Raw genomic sequence first — 23,005 nt, 5'->3', positions numbered from 1 at the left:
CTCCAGCTCATCCCCCGCTTGGATATCAGCCAGCACGTCAACGACTTAAATCAAGAAATAGTTTTCTTAGATCTACAGAGACACTCGCTGGAACACCTCAGCAAGCGAGAGTTCAAAAGTGGCAGGCTCTAACCCAGCATCTCAATCCGTGGGTGATACCAGATGAGAGACTCCCCCCTGGGCACACAGAAGACTGGGCAACTTGGAAGGCGCTGAACAGACTGTGCTCTGGCACCACGAGATACAGAGCCAATCTTAAGAAATGGGGCCACAATGTGGAATCCATGACATGCGAGTGCGGAGAAGAGCAAACCATTGACCACCTGCTGCAATGCACCCTGAGCCCTGCCACATGCACAATGGAGGACCTTCTTGTGGCAACACCAGAGGCACTCCAAGGGGCCAGAGACTGGTCAAAGGGCATTTAATCAACTACCAAGCTTGCAAACTTTGTTGTTTTTTTAATCTGTTTGTTTTGTTCTGTTAGAAATGTAATACAATGTTCTGGTTGCGGATGACATGATAAATAAAATAGGCACAGTGGAAACAATGGGATTTTGCATTATCTAGTGTAGTGAGTGAACAGAGACCAATTTCTGTGGTCATAGTGCCCTTAAAGTCTCAATATATAAAATCAGTTAAACTTTATTCCCTCTCAATAGCTGCGGGGGGGGGGGGGGGGACTGCGATTGTGTATGATCTCCTAGCGTGTGTATTGTCCCAAAATATATTTATGGGAGCTTTCAAGGCTCAGCAGGAAAGGAGGGCCAAAATGGCGGCGAGGCCCCAATCAAGAGACCGGCTCCGCAGACCAATTCACGAAGTTCCGGCTCAGTCAGAGGCCACGCCCCTTATGGAGCGCGCTGCCTTTCACAGTTGCCTAAGAGTAACGCATGCGCACTCGAACTCATCGCTCCATTTCCCCCCCCCCCTCCACCGTTGTAAGGGCGGGCTATAGAAGCGGATCCCATTGGGTGCTGGTTGTTTTCCCCCCGGCATGCATTGCGGCAGCTAAGTATTTAACCCTTTGAAAGGGACGCGCTTGTCCTTTCCTTCAGAGCGGACTGCGGGTGAGTACCGGAGTAGGGGCAGTTCATAATCCGATTCCATCCACGGCCTGGGGGATTTTCGGTATTCTAGACCTCGCTATATTTACTCTAGACAGTTTCCCCCGCCGTGTTGTGCTCATATTGTCCTCGACAGAGCTATCAGGAAAGGAGCGGATGCTCCGGAAGGGTCCTGGTCGGACTTCGAGTGCAGATGAGGGCCTCAGGCATGGCGGGCTTTAGCAGTAATCAAGGCCCCAGTCCTATGTATCTTTATGTAGGCCCCTGGCCCTTTGAACCCTATGGAATTTCATTCAAAGTAGGCATGGGTGGATGTTGTTATTAGGGAACTATAATCATAATTTGCAATTGGATGTAGTTAGATGCCTTTTATCCTTGATAATTCCATTAATATTAAATTGTAATTTTATGTATTATATAATTATATATGTGTGTATTGCCATTATATATTACTACCTTGATTGAATATATTATAGTATTGTATTATATGTCATTTTACAATATATTTTATATATTTGTGCATTACCATTATATAGTATACTAGCTGTCCCCTGCCACGCGTTGCTGTGGCCCACATGGGGGTTCTGTGTGGGCCCAATTTTATCGTTGGTGGGGTTCAGAAATCTCTGATTGTAGGTGAAATATAAATCCCAGCAACTACAACTCCCAAATGTCAAGATTCTAATTTCCCCAAACTCCACCAGTGTTCACATTTGGGCATATTGAGTATTTTTGTAGAGTTTGGTCCAGATCCATCATTGTTTGCGTCCACAGTGATCTCTGGATGTAGGTGAACTACAACTCCAAAACCAAAGGACACTGCCCACCAAACCCTTCCAGTATTTTCTGTTGGTCTTGGGAGAACTGTGTGCCAAGTTTGGTTCAATTCCATCATTGGTGGATTTCTGAATGCTCTTTGATTATAGGTGAACTATAACTCCCAAATGACAAAATCCCAGCAACTACAACTCCCAAATGACAAAATCATTTTTTTCGTGAAGGACATACATTGGGTTGTTAGGTGTCTTGTGTCAGTTCGTGTCAATTTGGTGTCAATTCGTCCAGTGGTTTTTGAGTTCTGTTAATCCCACATTTTTGAGTTCTGTTAATTACATTTTTATTTATATACAGATTACATGAATTGAATATATTAGAATATTATTGTTTTATATTATTTATCATTTTAGAATATATATATATATATATATATTATCTCAACCAAGAGTCTTGGGTAAAAGAACAGTGCAGTTTAAAAAGGAAATACCTACAGGAGTTCATCTACATTGTAGAACTCATGTGTTTTGATACCACTAAGTGCTCTCAAACTAGTTTTGCAAGCTCTTTTGTCTGCTCTGTCAAAGAATGTAGACCCCTCAGCAAAACTACAAAGCTCAGAATTCCATTGCATGAAGCTGTGGTAGTCAAACTGCATTAATTCTACAAAAGGCTTGGGCAAACTTGGGTCCTTGGAGTGTTTTGGACTTTAACTCCCACATTTCTTTCCTTTCCCCTTTCAGCCACTTGAGCTCAGAATGCTCTTTAATTGTAGGTAAACTATAAATCCCAGCAACTGCAACTCCCAAATGACTATCAATCCCCCTCCAAGTTTTCAATTTAAGGCGTATTGTGTATTTGTGCCAAATTTGATCCAGTGAATGAAAATACATCCTGCATATCAGATACTTACAGTATGATTCATAATAGTAGGAAAATTACAGTTATGAAGTGTTTCTTATGTGCCACAGAAAAGAATAGGAAAGGGTTAAGGGAGAGGCAGTGGGCGGGAGCATGCAAATTCCACACCAGTGGAGAGTAAGAAACACTGGGATGTCTGTGGTGGAGGAAACACAATAGAATTCTAGAGTTGTAAGAGATTGTGTTGGCCATCCAGGCCAACCCCCTGCCAAGAAGCAGGAAAGTAGCATTCAAAGCACCCCTGACAGATGGCCATGTCACCTCTGTTTAAAAGCCTCCATAGAAGAAGCCTCCATCACTGCTGAACAGCTCTCACAGATAAGAAGATCTTCCTTATGACATAGAATCAAAGAGTTGGAAGAGACCTCATGGGCCATCCAGTCCAACCCCATTCTGCCAGTAAGCAGGAATATTGCATTCAAATCACCCCTGACAGATGGCCATCCAGCCTCTGCTTAAAAGCTTCCAAAGAAGGAGCCTCCACCACACTCCGGGGCAGAGAGTTCCACTGCTGAACAGCTCACAGTCAGGAAGTTCTTCCTCATGTTCAGATGGAATCTCCTTTCTTGTAGTTTGAAGCCATTGTTCCGTGTCCTTGACTCCAAGGAAGCAGTATCTAAATTCCTGTAGTTTGAAGTCATTGCGCCATTGCATCATAGTCTCCAGGGCAGCAGAAAACAGGCCTACTTCCCCTCACATACTTATACGTGGGCTGCCTTTTCTTCTCTTTTCTGCTTAAGTGGCTGAGGGGGAAAAGGAAGGGGCCTGAGGCTGTTGGAAATTGTGAGAGCTAAAGTTTGCTCATGCCTGTTCTACAGTATGTCGAAGGTTAAAAAGTAAATCTGGCCCGTCATTGGGTCTTTCGTGTAAACCAGAGCTCATCTCCTCAATGTCTTTCTGTGATGAAACTTTACACAGACCTGTTCTGAAAAGTTCTGTGAAGTTAACTTTGTTTCTGAGAAGACTTCAGATAATGCTGTACTTTGTGAAGCTTTGAAATGAAGGATAGTGTGATCTGTGACACTGAATATTTTTTTCTAGATCCCTGGGTCTAAATCTTGTGATCTGTTTTCCAAGGGAGGGGAAACCCTAAGCCTCATCTTCCCAATGGATACCTCTCTGGTACGTTTAAGGTTTTGAAAAGTGGTACAAGTTTCATGTTTAGTCTGAAACCATCTTATCAGGCTGGAAATTTAATCTTTGCTATTTTCACCCACCTGCTTGCTTCAAGTAAAGACTTTCCAATTGACCTATATCGGGTATGGGCAAACTTTGGCCCTCCGGGTGTTTTGGACTTCAACTCCCAGTAGGCTGTTAGGAATTGTGGGAGTTGAAATCAAAACATCCAGAGGGCCAAAGTTTACCCATGCCTGTTCTATATCCACAGATTCAAGATTCCAAGGCTTGAGGTTTTGAGTAGCAAAGGGAAATGTTAACAGGGTTGCTATTGGGGTGTTTTTTTTTGGGGGGGGGGGTATTGTACTGTGTGTTTTTTGTGTGTGTGTGTTGCTAGGCACTCTATATCATGTGTAAGCCACCCCGAGTCCCTTTGGGAGAGGTGGAGGCAGGGTACAAAAATAAAGTTATTATGGAGGCAGCCTTTGTTGGGAGGTGTTAGCTGGTCCTGATTGTTTCTTCTCTGGAATGAAAACCAGTCCGTATTGTAATGGTGTAAATGGGGCCTTGGAATATGTAAAAGATTTTTGGGAATTGGTTATAACAGAAATAGAAAATATTACGGATATAGAAATTAGGAGGAATCCAGTAGAAATAGTACTTTTAATTAAAAAAGAGGATGGGAAAGATAAGAGGGGAAAAATTAATAGACATGCTATTAACAGCAGCTAGACTATTAATTGCAAAATATTGGAAAGGGGCAATGAAAATACAGATTAATGAATGGTATAAAGAAATCTGGAAAATGGCATTGAACGATAAGCTAACATCAAACTTAAATGTAAAGTAGGGAATATGTAAAAAAAATGACTTTGAAAGTATCTGGAGAAAATTTCAAGAAAAATTATTGGAAAAAGAAGATGGGAATTTACCTCCAAATGAAGAACTGATTTTTTGGTGGGACTTTAGGAAAAGAGATGGCTGTGGAGAAGGGGCACACAGGGGTAAATGTAAATAAAAGAGGAAAATGTATAGTATATGTCTATATAACTGTATTTTCTCTTCTCAAATAATTTTTAAAAATTAATGGGGCCTTGGATACACAAGAGTTGGGATCAGCACATTTATTTTTGGTCATAATAGTCACACAATGATGGGTAGTGAAGTGTTGATCAAAAGTGCTACAGAGATGAGATACACGAACTCTCTCTTTCTGAAGCTTCAGTGGAGAAAACCATTAGCCGATTCTGAGTAGCACTAGCATCAGTGAAAGAGCAGAGACCAATTTTTGCTATCTTGTGTTCTCTCAGCTATAGCTCCCAAAATCCCCCAGCCAGTTGGGCAACTCAAGGTGAAGAAATCCATTCTAAGTAATTTTTTTCCTAAGCATTGGTTTTGTACGCAAGACACAAGGCAGCTTTGGGGTTTGAGTTGTTCAGTGCTGATTTGGGAATTCAAAAGATGTATTTTGTATGCTTCCCCTTTCTCCTCTGTTCTAATTTGTAGATCAAGAGCCATTGGTGCACCTCCTGCCTTGGCATGTGAGTAGCCAGTCTCATCTAATAATTACCCGATCATTTACTTCCTGTGTACAATGATGTAAATAAATAGACAAGCATATATCTGATATCTCTTGATGCCAGCTTTCTTTCTGAGGACATGGGGCTATCTTTTTCGGGAAGGGTGAATGTGAGTGCACTTTAGTTCAATTTTATTCCAACTTTATTTCATTTTTCTTGATTTTAGGGTGTCCATTGACGAGCAAACATCCATTTTGGTGAAGACTAATGAGGGTAGGTTTGAAGACTTTGTTGTCATGAATATAGGACATCTAGTTTGAAATGATGACACATGTTGATGGACGACGCAAGTCTCATGGCATGAGTTACCAAAGCCCTGATCAAACTGTATTTCACTGTAATTTTTTTTTCACTTTTCTTGATCTTTATTCATCAAATCTTCTTTCATTTCAGGAACTATAGTTGCTTCTGGGTGCTTCTACATTGACTTAAAAGAACTTGGCACCCAATAGGTAAGAAGTTTTGATAAAAGTGATATAGATGCAGGGAGTCGTAATTTTATTTATTTATTTCATATATTTATATCCCGCCCTTCTCTCCACAAGGGGGACTCAACGCAGCCTCACATGAGCATCAGAGGATGCTAACAGCATAAATACCATAAAAATTACAATTCACAATCAAATCACAAAATCCAAATTTTCTTTTCCTATTGCCGCTGGCCTCTAATTGAACGCCTGGCCCCAGAGCCAGGTCTTCAGTTGTCTTCTAAAGGACAGGAGGGAGGTGACCAACCTGATAGCCTTAGGGAGAGAGTTCCACAGACAGGGGGCCACTGCCAAGAAAGCCCTGTCTCTCGTCCCCACCAACCGTGTTTGCAAGAGTGGTGGGATCGAGAGCAGGGCCTCTCCTGATGATCTTAATCTTCATGATGGTTCATAGCAGGAGATATGTTCGGACAGGTAATCTAGGCCAGAACCGTTCGGGACTTTAAAGTTTAAAACCAGCCCTTTGAATTGTGCCCGGAAGCTAATCGGCAGCCAGTGGAGCTGGCGCAACAGAGGAGTGGTACGCTCCCTTTACACAGCTCCAGTTAACAACCTGACGGCCAACCGCTGGACTAATTGGAGCTTCCGAGAAGTTTTCAAAGGCAGCCCCACGTAGAGAGCATTGCAGTAGTCTGTTACCAGAGCATGGACAACTGCGGCCAAGTCAGACTTCCCAAGGAATGGGAAAATATTATTAAACTGCTGCTCCTATGAGCCTTCACCTTGATTTGATTAAAGAATCGTGGAAGCCCTGTAGAATAGTTTAATTTGGATCACCTAATTTGTGTGCAAGCCCTAAATGTGTTTCCTGCCTTAGATTGCCATTTAGACAATAAAGAAAAAGCCTAGGATTCTTCTCAAAAGGGGGGGGGGGGGGTAAACCCAGTGCATCTGAGACTGCAATACATCAATGTTTTTGTTTTTTTAGTTGCTTCAGCCAGATTTAGAAGATTTTTCCATGGCTTTGAAGCTTTCATTCAGAATGCAAGAAACACTCTTCTGCTTCTTTGGAGGCTTCCAGAGGAAATTCATGTGAGTTTTATCCCCTTGGCCTCAAATCTATTCTGGTTCCCAGTTTCATGATGAATTTGCTTTGGAATCTCGTTCGGCTGAATTTCGCTGTTGAGAAGCAAATCTGAATATCTTTTGGGAACCATAGAATCACAGGGTTGGAAATGACCTCATGGGCCATCCAGTCCAACCCCTTTTTGCCAAGAAGCAGGAAAATCGCATTCAAAGAGCTCCCGACAGATGGCCATCCAGTCTCTGTATAAAAGCCTCCAAAGAAAGAGCCTCGACGGGCAAAACTACAAAAACATACATGGGGCAGAGTCTCAATTCTTGACTGAACTCTGGAAGTTTAAAAATTACTTGATTTAAAAAATAAAACTAGCATTGGCTGTACTCTTCCCCACCCTGGTGTCTTCTGAAAGTTTTGGACGACATCTCCCAGAACCCATTGGTGTTGTCTATAAAGATAGCTGTATCCTAATATATCAGGAAATGTCACTGGGGAATCTTGTGCTGAGATTACCTTTGATGTTTTAACGATCAAACATTTTTCTCTACAGGATGGTGAGCTTGGACTTGAAGCATGATCCTACATGATGAGGGCCACCTGGTAAGAAATACTGTTTGATTCTGGGTTGGGTGCTTAATAATGACTCATTACTTAAATGCAATGTTGAAGGCTTTCTTGGATGGAATCACTGGGTTGCTGTGAGTTTTCGGGGCTGTCTGGCCATGTTCCAGAAGCATTTTCTCCTTACGTTTCTCCCACATCTCTGTCAGGCATCCTAAGAGGTTGTGAGGTTTGTTGGAAAATAGGTGAGTGAGGTTTATATAGCTGTGGAATGGTGTCCAGGAGAAAGAACTCTTGCCTGCTTGGGGCAAGTGTGACTTGCAATTGGCCGACTTGATTAGCATTGAATAGCCTTGCAGCTTCAAAGCTTGGCTGATTCCTGTGTGGGGGAATCTTTTGTTGGGAGGTGTTTGTTGGTCCTTGTTTCTTCTCTGGAATGAAAACCAGTGTGCATTGCAATGGCTGTGTAGATGGCGCGGCAGCCTGGAAAGCTCACCGCAACCCATTACTTATATGCTCAGATCATGACTGACCTTCCCCACCTCACATTTGCAATAATCCTGGAGTAATAGGCTGAGAGTTTTTTTTACCTTTTCTCCAACTCAGAAGACCCTTTAGGAATCTCTTCCCTTGGTAATGGGAATCACTGCTGCAGTTTTAATGATGATCCTAACTAGCTCACTTTGATATTGTAATGAAAATGTTTGAACAACTGAAAAACTGTGGGCGGAGAGACTAACTAGATTCAACATGCTTGTCTCTAGATAAGCAATGACTTGCCAAACCATTCACATTACATATTTGTTTTAAAACCTTTTCTTTTGTAAGCAGAAGCCTTGAAGCTATGCAGAAGAGAACGTACACTTAATGCAAAGGTGAGAGGTTACCCTTTGGAAAGAGAGACTTATAATTTTGTTGTTTGTTCCCAACTGGCTCCAGTGATGAGTTGTGTAACCGCCCCAGTCTGATTTCCATGACTGAGTGGTCCCTCTGAGTTTAGGAGCCTGCTGGGAGGAGGCCTGGCTGCAATCATATTGTATTATTAGTTTAGAGTTTATCAGACAGAGCTTGAAAAAGTTGCTTTTGGACACTACAGTTTCTTTAGTTCCCCAAGGAATAGTGACTTCAAGTGTTGAGTGCTCATTTGTTTCTTTTTCCATTCCTTAAACATGTCAGTTTTAAATCCCATCTCATCTGAAAGTTTTGTATACACCCATCTTGGTTTTTTTAGGGCAGACACGGGCCAACTTTGGCCCTCCCTCCAGGTGTTTTGGATTTCAACTCCCAACAATTGTGGGAGTTAGAAGTCCAAAACACCTGGAGGAAGGGCCAAAGTTTGCCCAGGCCTGTTTTAGACATTTGCCGTATATTCTTGAGTATAAGCCAAGTTTTTCAGCCCTTTTTTATGCTGAAAAATCCCCCCTCGACTTATACTTGAGTAAAAGTTATGTATTATTTTACTGTTGTTGTTGTTGTTACATTTATTATTTTATTCTATTTATTACATTTGCACTATTTTACTCTATTATTATTATTATTATTATTATTATTATTATTATTATTATTTGAAACACAACAAGATGAGCCCACAGCAGACAAGATCACTATGCTGGCTGTTGTAGTGGATCAAACATCGGACACTTCCCAAGTGTCTAGGACTGTGTGGTGTATTGGTGATTAATGCATGCAGATCCCAGTAAGGTGGTCTTCTGCAGCTGGCAGATGGTAATTTTGTCAGCGCCAATTATGTTTAAGTGCAGGCCAAGATCTTTAGGCACTGTACCCAGTGTGCCGATCACCACTGGGACCACCTTTACTGGCTTGTACCAGAATCTTTGCAGTTGGATCTTTAAATCCTTATATCATAGAATCAAAGAGTTGGAAGAGACCTCATGGACCATCCAGTCCAACCCCCTGCCATATCGTGTCAGCTTTTCCAGTTATTTCTCTTCAATCCTGCTGTTGCCTGGGATTGCAACATCGATGATCCATACTTTGTTTTTTAACTCGATCGTGAGGTCAGGAGTATTGTGCTCCAAACCTCTGTCTAAATTCTGAAGTCCCAGGGTAGTTTGACATGTTTATTGTTATTATATTTATTAATATATTTTATTATTACCTAAGCAGTTAAAAAACAAGTTATTATTTTTGTTACATTTCTTATTCCTCTTTGTGAAGTATTGTGAAAGACACACATGGGTTATCTTATATTACATTTATTGTTTTTATTATTGTTATATTTATTTTTCTCTATTACATTAATTATTTTACTCCATTATTTTGTTACTACATTTATTATTTTAGTTTATTATTGTTGGTACATTCATTATTTTACTCTATTTGTTATTTTATTTTTCTGTATTATTACATTTTTTTATTTTACTCTATTATTGGAAGGATACGTAAGCACATTTGCATTGAAGAAGGTTAGAATAATAGTTTTAATCAGAGTTGGACAGCCTTATCTTAAATTAGTTTTATGTAAATACTCAGAAACATTAAACCCACTGATGCCTCAATTAATGTAAATTTATTGGCATCTTTTTATTTTGAACTTTACCAGTAGTTGCGGCATTTGCCACTCTCAGCTTATACTCAAGTCAATAAGTTTTCCCTGTTGTGGTAAAATTAGGTGCCTCAGCTTATATTTGAGTCGGCTTATACTTGAGTATAGCTCTTTTATGGTAGCACTTTTATCCTCATTTGAAATCGTTTGCAATTGAACTCCTTTTCCTGTAAACATTTCTGACCGTAGGGTTGGCTCTAAAGCCCAGACATCTTTTTACATTGGTTTTTCCTTTCCTATTTATAAGCCAATATTTATATTCTTCCTTTTTTTTCATTTAAAGCAGTACCCTACTGCGTGTCCAGTCGATCCATATATTTGTTGCTGCACTAAAACATCCAATATGACTTCAGTATCTTTAGCAGGTAAAAACCTTAATTTTTTTTAAAAAAAAGTTTAATAAATTAATAAAAATGAAAATATAATACAGGATTGATTTAAAAGCTTGGTTTAGTGTTTTTTAAAAACCCGAGTATTTGAAAAGAAATGAAGGGGTAATAATAAACGCTTTAGGCAGATCCCAATGATGATGTCTCATATGTCTTACTATCTGTTTTGGAGCTAGAACCTGCAAAGGTTGAACCCACTAGCACCAGCAGATGGGAAAGAGGATGCTTTGCTCCAGAAGGAACAGTCTGATGGGATGTCTCGGAGAAGCAGGCTTATCTGAATTCCTATATATGAATGTTTTCTTTGAATTAGTTTTGGATTATTTTGTTTCCTTTTCCTGCCCACAGATGATATATGCGGTCATTGAAGATGGTTGTGGGAAGAATTAATGAGAGAAGAGGTTATACTTATGGAAGCTAAACCCAAGTCGCCGACATTAGGCTTTCAATGTCCTGTTTGGGATTTCTTTGAGGATTTTCGTATTTATATATTTTTAGTTTAAGATGGTCTTCAGTTTTCAAGATGTAAATCTAATAAACTTTGTTAAAAAAACATTTGGCATTATGGAGTCAGACTAATTGCATGACTTGAACATTTAAATTTAGCCTCATGAGGAAAAAGATGGGATGAAAATTACTATAAATTGTAACAGCTGGAAAACTTATACCTGCATTTACTATAGACAAGCATTCATTAGCTAGGCACACTACATTTAGCATATAGTTTTTTGGTGTGTGTGTGTGTCAGGAGCATCTTGAGTATTTATTTATTTCATTCATTTCTACCCCACCCTTCTCTTGGATCCCCAGGTGTTTTGGCCTACAACTCCCAGAAATCCCAGCCAGTTTACCAGCTGTTAAGAGTTCTGGGAGTTGAAGGCCAAAACATCTGGGGACCACAGGTTGAGAACCACTGCTCTAGGTCCTCCAGTGTCTGCTCTAGGTCCTCCAGCAGTCCTGTTGGCGCAAGGGTTTAACTCGGGGTGCCCAAACGTTTTAAACAGGGCCAGGTCACAGTCCCTCAAACTGTTGGAGGGCCAGATTATAATTTGAAAAAAACATGAATGAATTCCTATGCATGCTGCACATACCTTATTTGTAGTACAAAAACAACTTTAAAACAATACAATAATTAAAATGAAGAACCATTTTAACAAATATAAACTTATTAGTATTTCAATGGGAAGTGTGGGCCTGCTTTTGGCTGATGAGATAGGATTCCTGTTGTTGTGTGCTTTCAAGTCATTTCAGACTTAGGTTGACCCTGAGCGAGGGCCGGGTAAATGACCTTGGAGGGCCCCCGGGCCTTAGTCTGAGGACCCCTGATTTAACCCATTGCAGCACAAGGGTTTTACCCATTGTAAACACAATGTTGATGTCTATGCTGAAGTGAATTCAGATGGTGTTCATAAAGTTTGTACTTCTCTTGCCTTGTCACATCTTCCTCTAAGCCTTGTGGCAAAGTCCACAATGCATATTTCTTGGAAACACCTCACTTGGGAATTCAGTCCTGCTGTTCTTGTCTGACTAAACTGCAAATGTGAAATGGTGGAAGTTTAACTATGCTGAGAGTAACTCCTGTAGGCTGTTGAACTGCAGTGTGTTCTTGCTAAATATAATGAAGTTCAGGAACTTGGAGAAGTTTAATAGCAAATGGTCCATTTCATGGAGGATAAAGCTTGATGATCATTCATCTGTCTTTAGAGTATTTGGATAAGAAATGTAACACTGACATAGTTACCTTTGTAAGTCAGGGCCCCTTGGTGGCACAGCAGATTAAACTGCTGAGCTGCTGAACTTTCCAACCAAAAGGTTGGCTGTTCAAATCCAGGGAGCAGGATGAGCTCCTGCTGTTAGCCCCGTCTTCTGTTGACCTAGCAGTGAGTAGATCAATAGGTACAGCTCTGGTAGGGGGAAGGTAACGGCGTGCCATGCAGTTATGCTAGCCACATGTCCATGGACAACGCTGGCTCTTGTCTGCTCAGGGGAAATCTTTACCTATTACTCCTTAAGTCTGTTTTCCAAGCATTTCAGGTTGAAAACACTTTGTATGCATCCTTTTGTGACATGTCATTCAGTTTTACTAGCTACCTGGAAGTTTAACTAGCCCCTTGTAAGAAATACTGAAACATACATAAGTTGTAATGATGAAATGTATGGGGCAGCAGTGGCACAGAAGGTTCAACCACTAAGCTGCAGAACTTTGGTGGTTCAAATCCGCAGGATGGGGTGAGTTCCTGTCATTAGCCCCAACTTCTGTCAACCTAGCAGTTTGAAAACATGCAAGCGTGAGTAGATCAATGGGTACCACTAAATGTGCTCCATGCAGTCATGACCTAGGAGATGTTTCTACGCACAAGTCCGGCTCTTTGGTTTAGAAATGGAGATGAACACCAGCCCCCAGTCAGGTTTGACTAGACTTCATGTCAAGGGGATACTTTTATCTTGTGGTGACACAACATATTTCAAGAAACTTATTTTTTTTAATTATTGCTTATTTCACATATATTGAGAGGTGCATGCACTACAGCTGACAAAGTAATCAGAATCAGAGTTGGAAGAGACCTCATGGGCCATCCAGTCCAACCCCCTGGGTTGGACTGGATGTCGGGGGTGCATTCAAATCACCCCCGACAGATGGACATCCAGCCTCTGTTTAAAAACTTCCAAAGAAGGAGCCTCCACCACACTCTAGGGCAGAGAGTTCCACTGCTGAACGGCTCTCGCAGTCAGGAAGTTCTTCCTCATCTTCAGACGGACTCTCCTTTCTTGTAGTTTGAAGCCATTGTTCTGCGTCCTAGTCTCCAGGGAAGCAGAAAACAAGCTTGCTCCCTCCCTATGACTTCCTCTCACATATTTATACATGGCTATCATGTCTCCTCTCAGCTTTCTCTTCTTCAGGCTAAACATGCCCAGCTCTTTAAGCCGCTCCTCATCGGGCTTGTTCTCCAGACCCTTGATCATTTTAGTCGCCCTCCTCTGGACACATTCCAGCTTGTGACAGTTTGGGAAGCTCTAGGTTAAGTGCCACTGTAAGCACTATCTTAACTTGCCAAAAAGGAACCACCCCCTTCCCTGAGTAGAAGGATCTTTCTGCGTGTGTGTCTGCAGCACTGACATGTCACTTCTGGTGTGAGAGAATTGGCCATAGATGGCAGTTGCCCAGGGGATGCCCAGATGTTTTACCATCCAGTGGGAGGCTTCTCATGTCACCGCATGAGAAGCTGGAGCTGATAGACAGGAGCTCACCCTTCTCCCCAATTCTAACCACTGACCTTTTTGGCAAGAGTTTAGTTTGTCCCGGGATTAACTTTAAAGAAGTTCCAAATGCTTATATTCCTTTCACTGTGATGCTGCTTTTGTCGTCGCTCCTGACATGAAAAAAACAAACAAATCCTGTGTAACAGGTCTGAAAACCAAACATTTGCTGATGATAAATCTGCATTTAGATGGTGTGCTAAACAAGCTGATTTTCCTGATGCATTTCCTGCAGAGTCAACTGTAAACCTTGCATGTTGTATATGGATGGAAGTCAAACCCTTTACTGGGTTGTATATGGATGGAAGTCAAATCCTTTACTGAGTTGCTGTGAGTTTTCTGGGCTATCTGACCATGTTCCAGATACATTTTCTCCTCTAACGTTTTGCCCACATCTATGGCAGGCATCCTCAGAGGTTGTGAGGTCTGTTGGAAACTAGATAAGTGGGGCTTATATATCTGTGGAATAATGTCCAGGGTGGGAGAATGAACTCTTGTCTGTTGGAGGCAATTGTGAATGTCACAATTAGCAAGCTTGATCAGCAACATTCACACTTGCTTCCAACAGACAAGAGTTCCTTCTCCCACCCTGAACATTCCACAGACATATAAAACCCACTTGCCTAGGCATCCTCAGAGGTTGTGAAGTCTGTTGGAAACTTGGCAAGTAGGGTTTATACATCTGTGTAGTAATGTCTAGGATAAGAGAAAGAACCCTTGTCTGTTTGAGGCAGGTGTGAATGTTTTTGGTTTGGTTTTTTTTTGTCATGCCAAGAGCGACTTGAGAAACTGCAAATCACTTCTGGTGTGAGAGAATTGGCTGTCTGCAAGGACGTTGCCCAGGGGATGCCCAGATGATTTGATGTTTTTTTTATATCCTTGTGGGAGGCTTCTCTCATGTCCCCACATGAGGAGCTGGAGCTGATAAAGGGAGCTCATCCACCTCTCCCCGGATTTGAACCTGCGACCTGTCAGTTTTCAGTCCTGCCGGCAAAGGGGTTTAACCCACTACCCCACTGGGGGCTTCTTGGTGTGAATGTTGCATTGGCCAGTTTGATTATAAATATGTGAGGAAGTCACAGGGAGGAGGGAGCAAGTTTGTTTTCTGCGTCCTTGGAGACTAGGACACGGAACAATGGCTTCAAACTACAAGAAAGGACATTCCATCTGAACTTCCTGACTGTGAGAGCCGTTCAGCAGTGGAACTCTCTGCCCCGGAGTGTGGTGGAGGCTCCTTCTTTGGAAGCTTTTAAACAGAGGCTGGATGGCCATCTGTCAGGGGTGACTTGAATGCAACATTCCTGCTTCTTGGCAGGGGGTTGGACTGGATGGCCCATGAGGTCTCTTCCAACTCTTTGATTCTATGATTCTATGATTAGCATTTAATAGCCTTGTAGCTTCAAAGCCTGGCTGCTTCCTGCCTTTGTTAACAGGTGTTAGCTGGCCCTGACTGTTTTGGTTTTGAAGCTGCAAGACCATTCAAGGTGGCCAACTGCAACATTCATACTTGCCTCCAGCAGACAAGAGTTCTTTCTCCCACTCGACATTATTCCACAGATATATAAATCCCACTTGCCTAGTTTCCAACTTATCTCACAACCTCTGAGGATGCCTCCCAGAGATGTGGGTGAAACATCAAGAGAGAATGCTTCTGGAACATCGCCAGACAGCCTGGAAAACTCACAGCAACCCAGTGATTCCGGACATGAAAGCCTTTGACAACGCAAACCCTTTACTGCTGCCCAACTTTTTGTGACCCCAATATTGAGCTTAAGCCAATCCCATTCGAGGCCAGGACCCACAGTTTAAGAAGCAGTGCTTTAGGCTCCTCTCTCCCCACTCCTTGCAATAACTCAGGAAATCCTTGTTGGTGTAGTTTGGAGTACATTACAGGGTAAATGCAAATAGAAATCCTTGGGCTGGAAGCATGAAGGGGTTAAGCTAAGGGACAAGCTGAGACGCTGCTCCATGGAAATGTCCACAGACAGTTCCCTCTTGCGTAACCCACCCTCCCTTGGCTCGCTTTTGCGCACCCCAGCTGGCCTCCCAAGCTTTCTTTTCCCTCCCTGGGGCCCAGCGTTCCTAAACCTCTTATAAAAAGCCTCCGCTGGCAACGGTCCTCTTTGGCCAGCAGCGACAGGGCAAACGGATCTTGGCACGCAGCAGGCGACACAAGTGAGCCCGGGCCTGTTGTGTCTCCTGGATCGGGCCTCCGGGCCTGCCTTCTGTCCCTGGGGGCTGAGATTTTGCTCCTGCACCTTGTTGAGCTTCTGTCCCCAGAGAATGCCATGGGTCGCTGCTGGCTAGGCCTGGTGTTTGCTCTTGCTGTGGCTGCCCCTGGCTGTGTGGGAGATGACCCGCCTGCTGCGACAGAGGTGACGGTGACCCACACGTGGACACCCTGCCTGGAAGAAGAACAAGAGAACACAGCAGCAACAGAGGAAGAAGAAGAAGAGCGACGCCTGACGCCCAGATTCAGCAGCTGCATGCTGCGCTGTGCTGGCCAAGCGATGCTCAGGATGGTCAGCACCAAAAAGACCATCTCCCTCAAGCTCAATGAAGGCACAGAAGGTAAGGAAGGGGGGGGGGGGGTTTGTCGTGTCGGGAGCGACCTGAGAAACTGCAAGTCGCTTCTGGTGTGAGACAATTGGCCGTCCAGACGTTGCCCAGGGGATGCCCGGATGATTTTTTGATGTTTTATCATCCTTGTGAGAGGCTTCACTGATGTCCCTGAATGAGGAGCTGGAGCTGATAAAGGGAGCTCATCCGCCTCTCCCTGGATTCGAACCTGCGACCTGTTGGTCTTCAGTCCTGCCGGCACAGGGGTTTAACCCACTGCGCCACTGGGGGCTCCAAGGAAGAGGTGATCATGGGCATCCCAAAAAGGTCCCAAAGTCAAGATCTTTAGTGCCCCCTCCACACTTATTGTGATGCTCTACAGCAGAATTTTCCAAACTCTTTGTCAGCTGCACTGTGTAGGTGTGTTGCGTGAACGTAACAAGAAATCTCTGCGTCTGTATCAAATAAACAATAAATTGTATCTTTTAAATTTATATTTAAATGAAACATTTATTTATTTATTTATTTATTTATTTCGAGTACTTCTACCCCGCCCTTCTTAACCCCCTAGGGGGGACTCAGCGTGGCTTATTACATGAGATACTTACTACATTTTTAAATGTACTTATTACATTTTAACTATGTTTGTATCCATATCTTTTATAAGGGATTGAATTAATCTCTGGTTTGCTAGTAAAATTGAATTACTGTGTTGGGAAACAAAGCATGTCTAAAGAGTGTTGCCAACATCAAGGGTTTGGAAAACTTATGACTGAATGTGTCCATTTTTTTTATTTATCATATCAGAAGCGAACCGAGGGTACAGTTGTTTGTTGTTCATTCGTTCAGTCGTTTCCGACTCTTCATGATTTCATGGACCAGCCCACGCCAGAGCTCCCTGTTGGCCGTCACCACCCGCAGCTCCTTCAAGGTCAATCCAGCCACTTCAAGGATACCATCCATCCATCTTGCCCTTGGTCGGCCCCTCTTCCTTTTTCCTTCCTTTTTCCCTAGCACCATTGTCTTCTCCAAGCTTTCCTTTCTTCTCACGATGTGGCCAAAGTACTTCATCTTGGCCTCTACTATTCTTCCCTCCAATGAGCAGTCAGGCTTTATTTCCTGAAGTATGGACTGGTTAGATCTTCTCGCTGTCCAAGGCACTCTCAGAACTTTCCTCCAGCACCACAGTTCAAAAGCATCTCTCTTCCTTCACTCAGCCTTCCCTAAGAAGGTCTAGCTCTCACATCCGTAGGTGACTACAGGGAAGACCATGGCTTGGACTAGGCAATGGATCTTTGTTGCCAGTCTGATGTCTCTACTCTTCACTGCTTTATCAAGATTGGACATTGCTCTCCTCCCAAGAAGGAAGCGTCTCCTGATTTCCTGGCTGCAGTCTGCATCTGTAGTAATCTTTGCACCTAGAAATACAAAGTCTGTCACGGCCTCCATGTTTTCTCCCTCTATTTCCCAGTTGTCAATCATTCTTGTTGCCATAATCTTGTTTTTTTTTGTTTAACTGCAACCCAGCGTTTGCCCTTTCTCCTTTCTCCTTGGTTATAAGGCCTCCTCAGCTTCTCTTCGCTTTCAGCCATCAAAGTGGTATCATCTGCATATCTAATGTTGTTAAGGTTTCTTCCAGCAATTTTCACCCCAGCCTTGCATTCCTCAAGCCTTGCACATCGCATGATGTGCTCTGCATACATGTTGAATAGGTAGGGGAGAGTACACCTTTCCCTGCCGTACACCTTTCCCAGTCTTGAACCAGTCTGTAATTCCGTGGTCTGTTCTTACTGTTGCTACTTTATACAAATTCCTCAGGAGAGAGGTAAGGTGATTTGGTATGCCCAGACCACCAAGAACTTGCTACAATTTATTATGATCCATACAGTCAAAGGCTTTAGAATAGTCAATAAAGCAGAAATAGATGTTTTTCTGAAACTCCCCGCCTTTCTCCATTCTCCAGCATCCGGATATTGGCAATTGGGTCTCTCGTTCCTCTGCCTTTTCTAAACCCAGCTTGAACATCTGGCAACACTCTCTCCATGTCTTGCTGGAGCCTTCTTTGCAGGATCTTGAGCATTACCTTCCTGGAATGAGAAATAAGGGCCACTGTACAGAAGTTTGAGCGGTCTTTAGCATTTCCCTTTTTTGGTATGGGGATATAAGTTGATTTTTTTCCAGTCTGATGGCCATTCTTGTGTCTTCCATATTTGCCGGCATATGGCATGCATCACCTTGACAGCATAATCTTTCAAGATTTTGAACAGTTCAGCTGGGATCCCGTCGTCTCCTGCTGCCTTGTTGTTAGCAATGCTTCTTAAGGCCCATTCAACCTCACTCCTCAGGATGTCTGGTTCTAATTCACTCACCAGTTGTACAGTTGTAATGTACCTAAAAAAGCACAAAGTTTAAAAGAATGTCCTTTGACCAAAAGCTGGCCACTTGGAGTGCCTCTGGTGTTGCTGTGAGAAGGGCTCAAACTACATTGTAATAGGTGGTCTGTGGTTTGACATTCTCCACACTTGCATGTTGCAAACTCCACTTTGTAGCCCCATTTCTTAAGATTGGCCTGGCATCTCGTGATGCGAGGGCGCAGTCTGTTTGGTGCCTTCCAAGTTGCCCAGTCTTCTGTGTGCCCAGGAGGGATTATCTCATCTGGTATCAGCCACTGATTGAGGTTCTGGATTTTAGCCTGCCACTTTTGGACTCTCGCTTGCTGAGGTATTCCTGCAAGTATGTGTAGATCTGGCTGATATCCGAACAGAGGAATGGCCGGAGATGTTGCTGCCTTGATCCTTTAATTATTGGCTGCTACTTCCCGGCAGATGTCAGGTGGTGCAATACCGGCTAAGCAGTGTAATTTCTTCAGTGGTATAGCGCATAGCTCCCACTTTTTGCTTGATATTCAAGTTGTGCTACTTGTAGGTCAGAGCACGGTCCAGGGTAACTCGGAAATATTTGGGTGTGCTGCAGTGCTCCAGTAGGATTCCTTCCCAGGTCATCCTCAGAGCTCGAGATGCTTGTCTGTTCTCAAGATGAAAAGAGCGCGTCTGTGTTTTAAAGGGGTTAGTAATCAGCTGGTTTCCCCTGTAATAGGCAGTAAGAGTACCTAAAGCTTCGGGGAGCTTCTGTTCAACCATTTCAAAGCTCCCTGCTTGAGCGGCGATGGCGTGATCGTCAGCATAGATGAAACTCTCTATCCCTTCTGGCAGTAGCTGATCATTTGTGTAAATACTAAATATTGATGGAGCAAGCACGCTCCCCTGAGGCAGGCTACTCTTCTGTCTTCGCCATTGTCTTTGGCCCTGGAATTCAACAAAAAAAGCTTCTGTTTTGTCACAGATTTCTACCCTGAGTCCCTTCGGGGAGATAGAGCAGAATATAAATGATGATGATGATGATGATGATGATGATGATGATGATGATGATGATGATTATTATTATTATTATCTAGTGGGTGACGTGGTAATCCTTTGTGATATACTTTTTTTTTCACGAGAAGGCGACGATTTACAGCATTATATGCTGCTGAGGAGGTCGTCCTTTGCAATATTATATGTTTTTCCTCGGGAGAAGGCCATAATTTACAGTGTCATAAGCTACTTACTGACAGTTCTATGAATTTTCTGTAATCTTCTGCCTTTCAAAAAATACATAGATATACAATACAGTACTTAATCTGAATTATATACATAATAAATAACTACTGGTGGCTCGAGAAGGTTGCTATTTCCAACAACTAGTAGGTTTCCCTTTGTCCCCTTTGCAGGTGAGGAGCATGAGTTTTGCTGGATGCTGCGCCTGCGCTGTCAGAAGGGAGAAGAGCTCACCAAAGCCTTTGTCCTACTCAATCTGGAGGGGGGTCAGCCACCGCCTTACAGACTACTCCTCACTGCCCCTCCTTCACTCCGCCAGCATTTGCAGGCCCGTCAGGGCAACCGTGGCACAAAACTATTGAGTGTGGAAGCCTGTGGCGTCCGCTTCGACGTGACGGAACTGTTCCGTAGCGCCGAAGGAGGCCAGGATGCCCAGATGTGTGTCAAGGCTGTCTGTCCCGAGGAAGGTGTCTGTGGAGAATGGACGCTGGGCCTGCACTGCCCACCTTTCCTGGCCACTTTGTGGCGCAGTCCTCCCCGTCCTGACGGTTAAGGCAACAGGAAAGTCAAGAGGTTCAACTCTGTCGTAGAGGACAGTGCCTTATGACTTGGGAACAGAGGGGGGGGGGGGGGAGATGTTGTGTTTTCTAGCATTCCAACCGTTATTTAATGAAGAGTCATTTTCAAATGGCCTTTATTGCTAACGCACAGAAGTAGTGATGTCATTAACAAACATTATTTTGTCAAGACCGAAAGGTATCCTGATGATTACCTGTATAAAGGCACACATGTCGATTGTTTCCAGGATTGTAAATCACACCCATGTCCTAATGCAACGAGAGAAAGGGCTTTCCTTCCTTTCCAAGATCTTAAGACAAATTTAATTGCTTCTGATAATACTTTTAGGGTTCCTGCTATATGGCCCCCTCACATTCACTACCAACACATATCCCTGTTTGTCCTCCCCACCATGACATGATAGATGGACACATACACTACAAGTACATAACCCTGTTCGTCGCCACAATGACCTGACCACATGTTCATTTCATAGTAATCGTAACAAAAGGGCACACAGATTGACCTGAGGGCACATTCCCATGATCTCTCTCATAATGTACCTATAAAATGCTAGCATCATTACTTTAATTAGTGTCCCCACCACTGAAGTGTTAAAAAAGAGGAACTGGTGAGCTCAGGTGCATAAACCGGGAGCTAAGCTATAAATGAGCCTTTGAGCTTGTGTTCCTTCCTTCGCTGGTGTCTTCGTATCAGCCACCACGGCTGAGGTACCTTTTGTTAAGCTGAAAGCTATTTTCATGGTAGATCTATGAGCTATTTTTTTAATAAATGGGAGCACAAATAAAGGACAGATGTGCCACACAGGTGTAAAAAATGAATTGGTGATATCTGTCTTTCTCTCATTTTGTCTTTGTAGAAACCTGTGAGGACATAGTACTAAAATGTAGCCTACTGTAAATAAAAGTACTCCAAAGACACTGCTATTTGTGTGCTCCTTCCTTCCTCCCTCCTCCTCCTTCCTACCTTCCTTCCACCTCTTTCCTTCCTTCTTCCTTCCTCCTCCTTATGAAGTCAAGCACGAATTTGGAAGGGTCTCACCCTGGAGGGAGAGACCTGGCAGATCCAACAAGGAGGACCCGCTACTTTGGAGAGCAAAAAAAAGAAGAAGCCGCAAAATAGAATTTCCCTAAGATTCCCAAATGAATCTCACCAAAGTTGAAAGAAGCGCCACCGAGTTGTCTATTTCGATCCAGCTGGAGAGGATGCAAAGCCACGATAATTCGACAAGCAAGCATTCATTTAATACAAAATAAAGCCTTTTTATAGAAATACAGAGTTGTCAGATTCAACTTTCCCGCTCCCCCCCCCCCCCCAAAGCCGGCTTGGCGCTGATTGGCTGGCACTCTACATTGGCTGGCTTGGCCACCTCCCGAACATCTTAACCAAGGGGTGCCCACGCCGCTTTGGCCCTCCAGCCAATCAGGAGAGGGGGAGGCGGGACAAGAGGGAAATAATGGAAACTTGAGTGGATTATGGTGATATGTTGCGCCCAGGTGGTCGGTGAGTCCTCAGGGGCCTTCCAGCTGACCAGCTATTGTGATGAGGGGTGGCGATTATTATTTGATGTCTGGCGAGATGGCCAGAACCCAGATTTTCCTTTATATGGGAACAATGGAGTAATCTTGGCGGCAGTCTTTGGTTAATGGAAGGAAACTGAGCAAACAGATCAGGACAAATTGTGGCTTTCCGAATGCCTTTGTCCTGGCAATAAATGACTGTTTTTGCCGAGCGGACACTTCCCCCGAGCGGCCATAGTCCGAGACTCGGGATCGGTGCCCATTGTATTGTCCATGCAAAAGAGTTTCTTATCAGGATCCTTTCAATCAAGGGATTACCTCCTTTCCTGGGGTCACAGAGAGTGGCACTTTGCATTATTTTACATCTTATATAATGGGGAATATTCCTGCCAAGAAGCAGGAATATTGCATTCAAATCACCCCTGACAGATGGCCATCCAGCCTCTGTTTAAAAGCTTCCAAAGAAGGAGCCTCCACCACACTCCGGGGCAGAGAGTTCCACTGCTGAATGGCTCTCACAGTCAGGAAGTTCTTCCTTGTGTTCAGATGGAATCTTCTCTCTTGTAGTATGAAGCCATTGTTCCACGTCCTAGTCTCCAAGGAAGCAGAAAACAAGCTTGCTCCCTCCTCCCTGTGGCTTCCTCTCACATATTTATACATGGCTCTCATATCTCCTCTCAGCCTTCTCTTCTTCAGGCTAAACATGCCCAGCTCCTTAAGCCGCTCCTCATAGCGCTAGTTCTCCAGACCCTTGATCATTTTAGTCGCCCTCCTCTGGACACATTCCAGCTTGTCAATATCTCTCTTGAATTGTGGTGCCCAGAATTGGACACAATATTCCAGGTGTGGTCTAACCAAAGCAGAATAGAGCATGGGGAGCATGACTTCCCTAGATCTAGACACTATGCTCCTCTTGATGCAGGCCAAAATCCCATTGGCTTTTTTTGTTGCCACATCACATTCCTGGCTCATGTTTAACTTGCTGTCCACGAGGACTCCAAGATCTTTTT

At 43.4% G+C, this 23,005-nt stretch overlaps 1 protein-coding gene, 1 long non-coding RNA gene and 5 other non-coding genes across 11 annotated transcripts; all 7 read left to right on the top strand.

The window, feature by feature from the left end:
• The first annotated feature begins 991 nt into the window (after positions 1–991).
• LOC132764307 (uncharacterized) lies at positions 992–11,038 on the top strand. 5 transcript variants are annotated; one of them, XR_010910388.1, is made up of 10 exons: positions 992–1,070; positions 3,804–3,884; positions 5,385–5,419; positions 5,625–5,671; positions 5,852–5,910; positions 6,875–6,978; positions 7,518–7,567; positions 8,360–8,403; positions 10,381–10,459; positions 10,832–11,038. It is a non-coding gene; the product is annotated as an uncharacterized lncRNA (long non-coding RNA). The 5 variants fall into 5 exon arrangements; XR_010910387.1 differs by having other exon boundaries at positions 8,357–8,403; positions 10,378–10,459; XR_010910386.1 differs by having other exon boundaries at positions 993–1,070; positions 10,378–10,459.
• On the top strand, positions 5,060–5,134 carry LOC132764628 (small nucleolar RNA SNORD26). Its single transcript, XR_009630367.2, has one exon. It is a non-coding gene; the product is annotated as a small nucleolar RNA SNORD26 (small nucleolar RNA).
• On the top strand, positions 7,022–7,090 carry LOC132764621 (small nucleolar RNA SNORD30). The gene has a single exon (XR_009630362.1). It is a non-coding gene; the product is annotated as a small nucleolar RNA SNORD30 (small nucleolar RNA).
• On the top strand, positions 8,184–8,249 carry LOC132764627 (small nucleolar RNA SNORD29). The gene has a single exon (XR_009630366.2). It is a non-coding gene; the product is annotated as a small nucleolar RNA SNORD29 (small nucleolar RNA).
• LOC132764622 (small nucleolar RNA SNORD31) lies at positions 8,458–8,528 on the top strand. Its single transcript, XR_009630363.1, has one exon. It is a non-coding gene; the product is annotated as a small nucleolar RNA SNORD31 (small nucleolar RNA).
• On the top strand, positions 10,613–10,739 carry LOC132764623 (small nucleolar RNA SNORD22). The gene has a single exon (XR_009630364.2). It is a non-coding gene; the product is annotated as a small nucleolar RNA SNORD22 (small nucleolar RNA).
• Positions 11,039–14,965: 3,927 nt separating the features above from the next.
• Positions 14,966–21,749, top strand: LOC132764306 (uncharacterized). Its single transcript, XM_060758249.2, has 2 exons — positions 14,966–16,312; positions 20,070–21,749. The coding sequence occupies exons 1-2, from the start codon at positions 16,030–16,032 to the stop codon at positions 20,447–20,449; spliced, it is 663 nt and encodes a 220-aa protein (XP_060614232.2). The 5' UTR covers positions 14,966–16,029; the 3' UTR covers positions 20,450–21,749.
• The last annotated feature ends 1,256 nt before the right edge of the window (positions 21,750–23,005 follow it).

The sequence above is a fragment of the Anolis sagrei genome, chromosome 12 (genome assembly GCF_037176765.1).
Source record: "Anolis sagrei isolate rAnoSag1 chromosome 12, rAnoSag1.mat, whole genome shotgun sequence".
Lineage (NCBI taxonomy): Eukaryota > Metazoa > Chordata > Lepidosauria > Squamata > Dactyloidae > Anolis > Anolis sagrei.
This window is presented reverse-complemented; position numbering and strand designations above follow the sequence as displayed.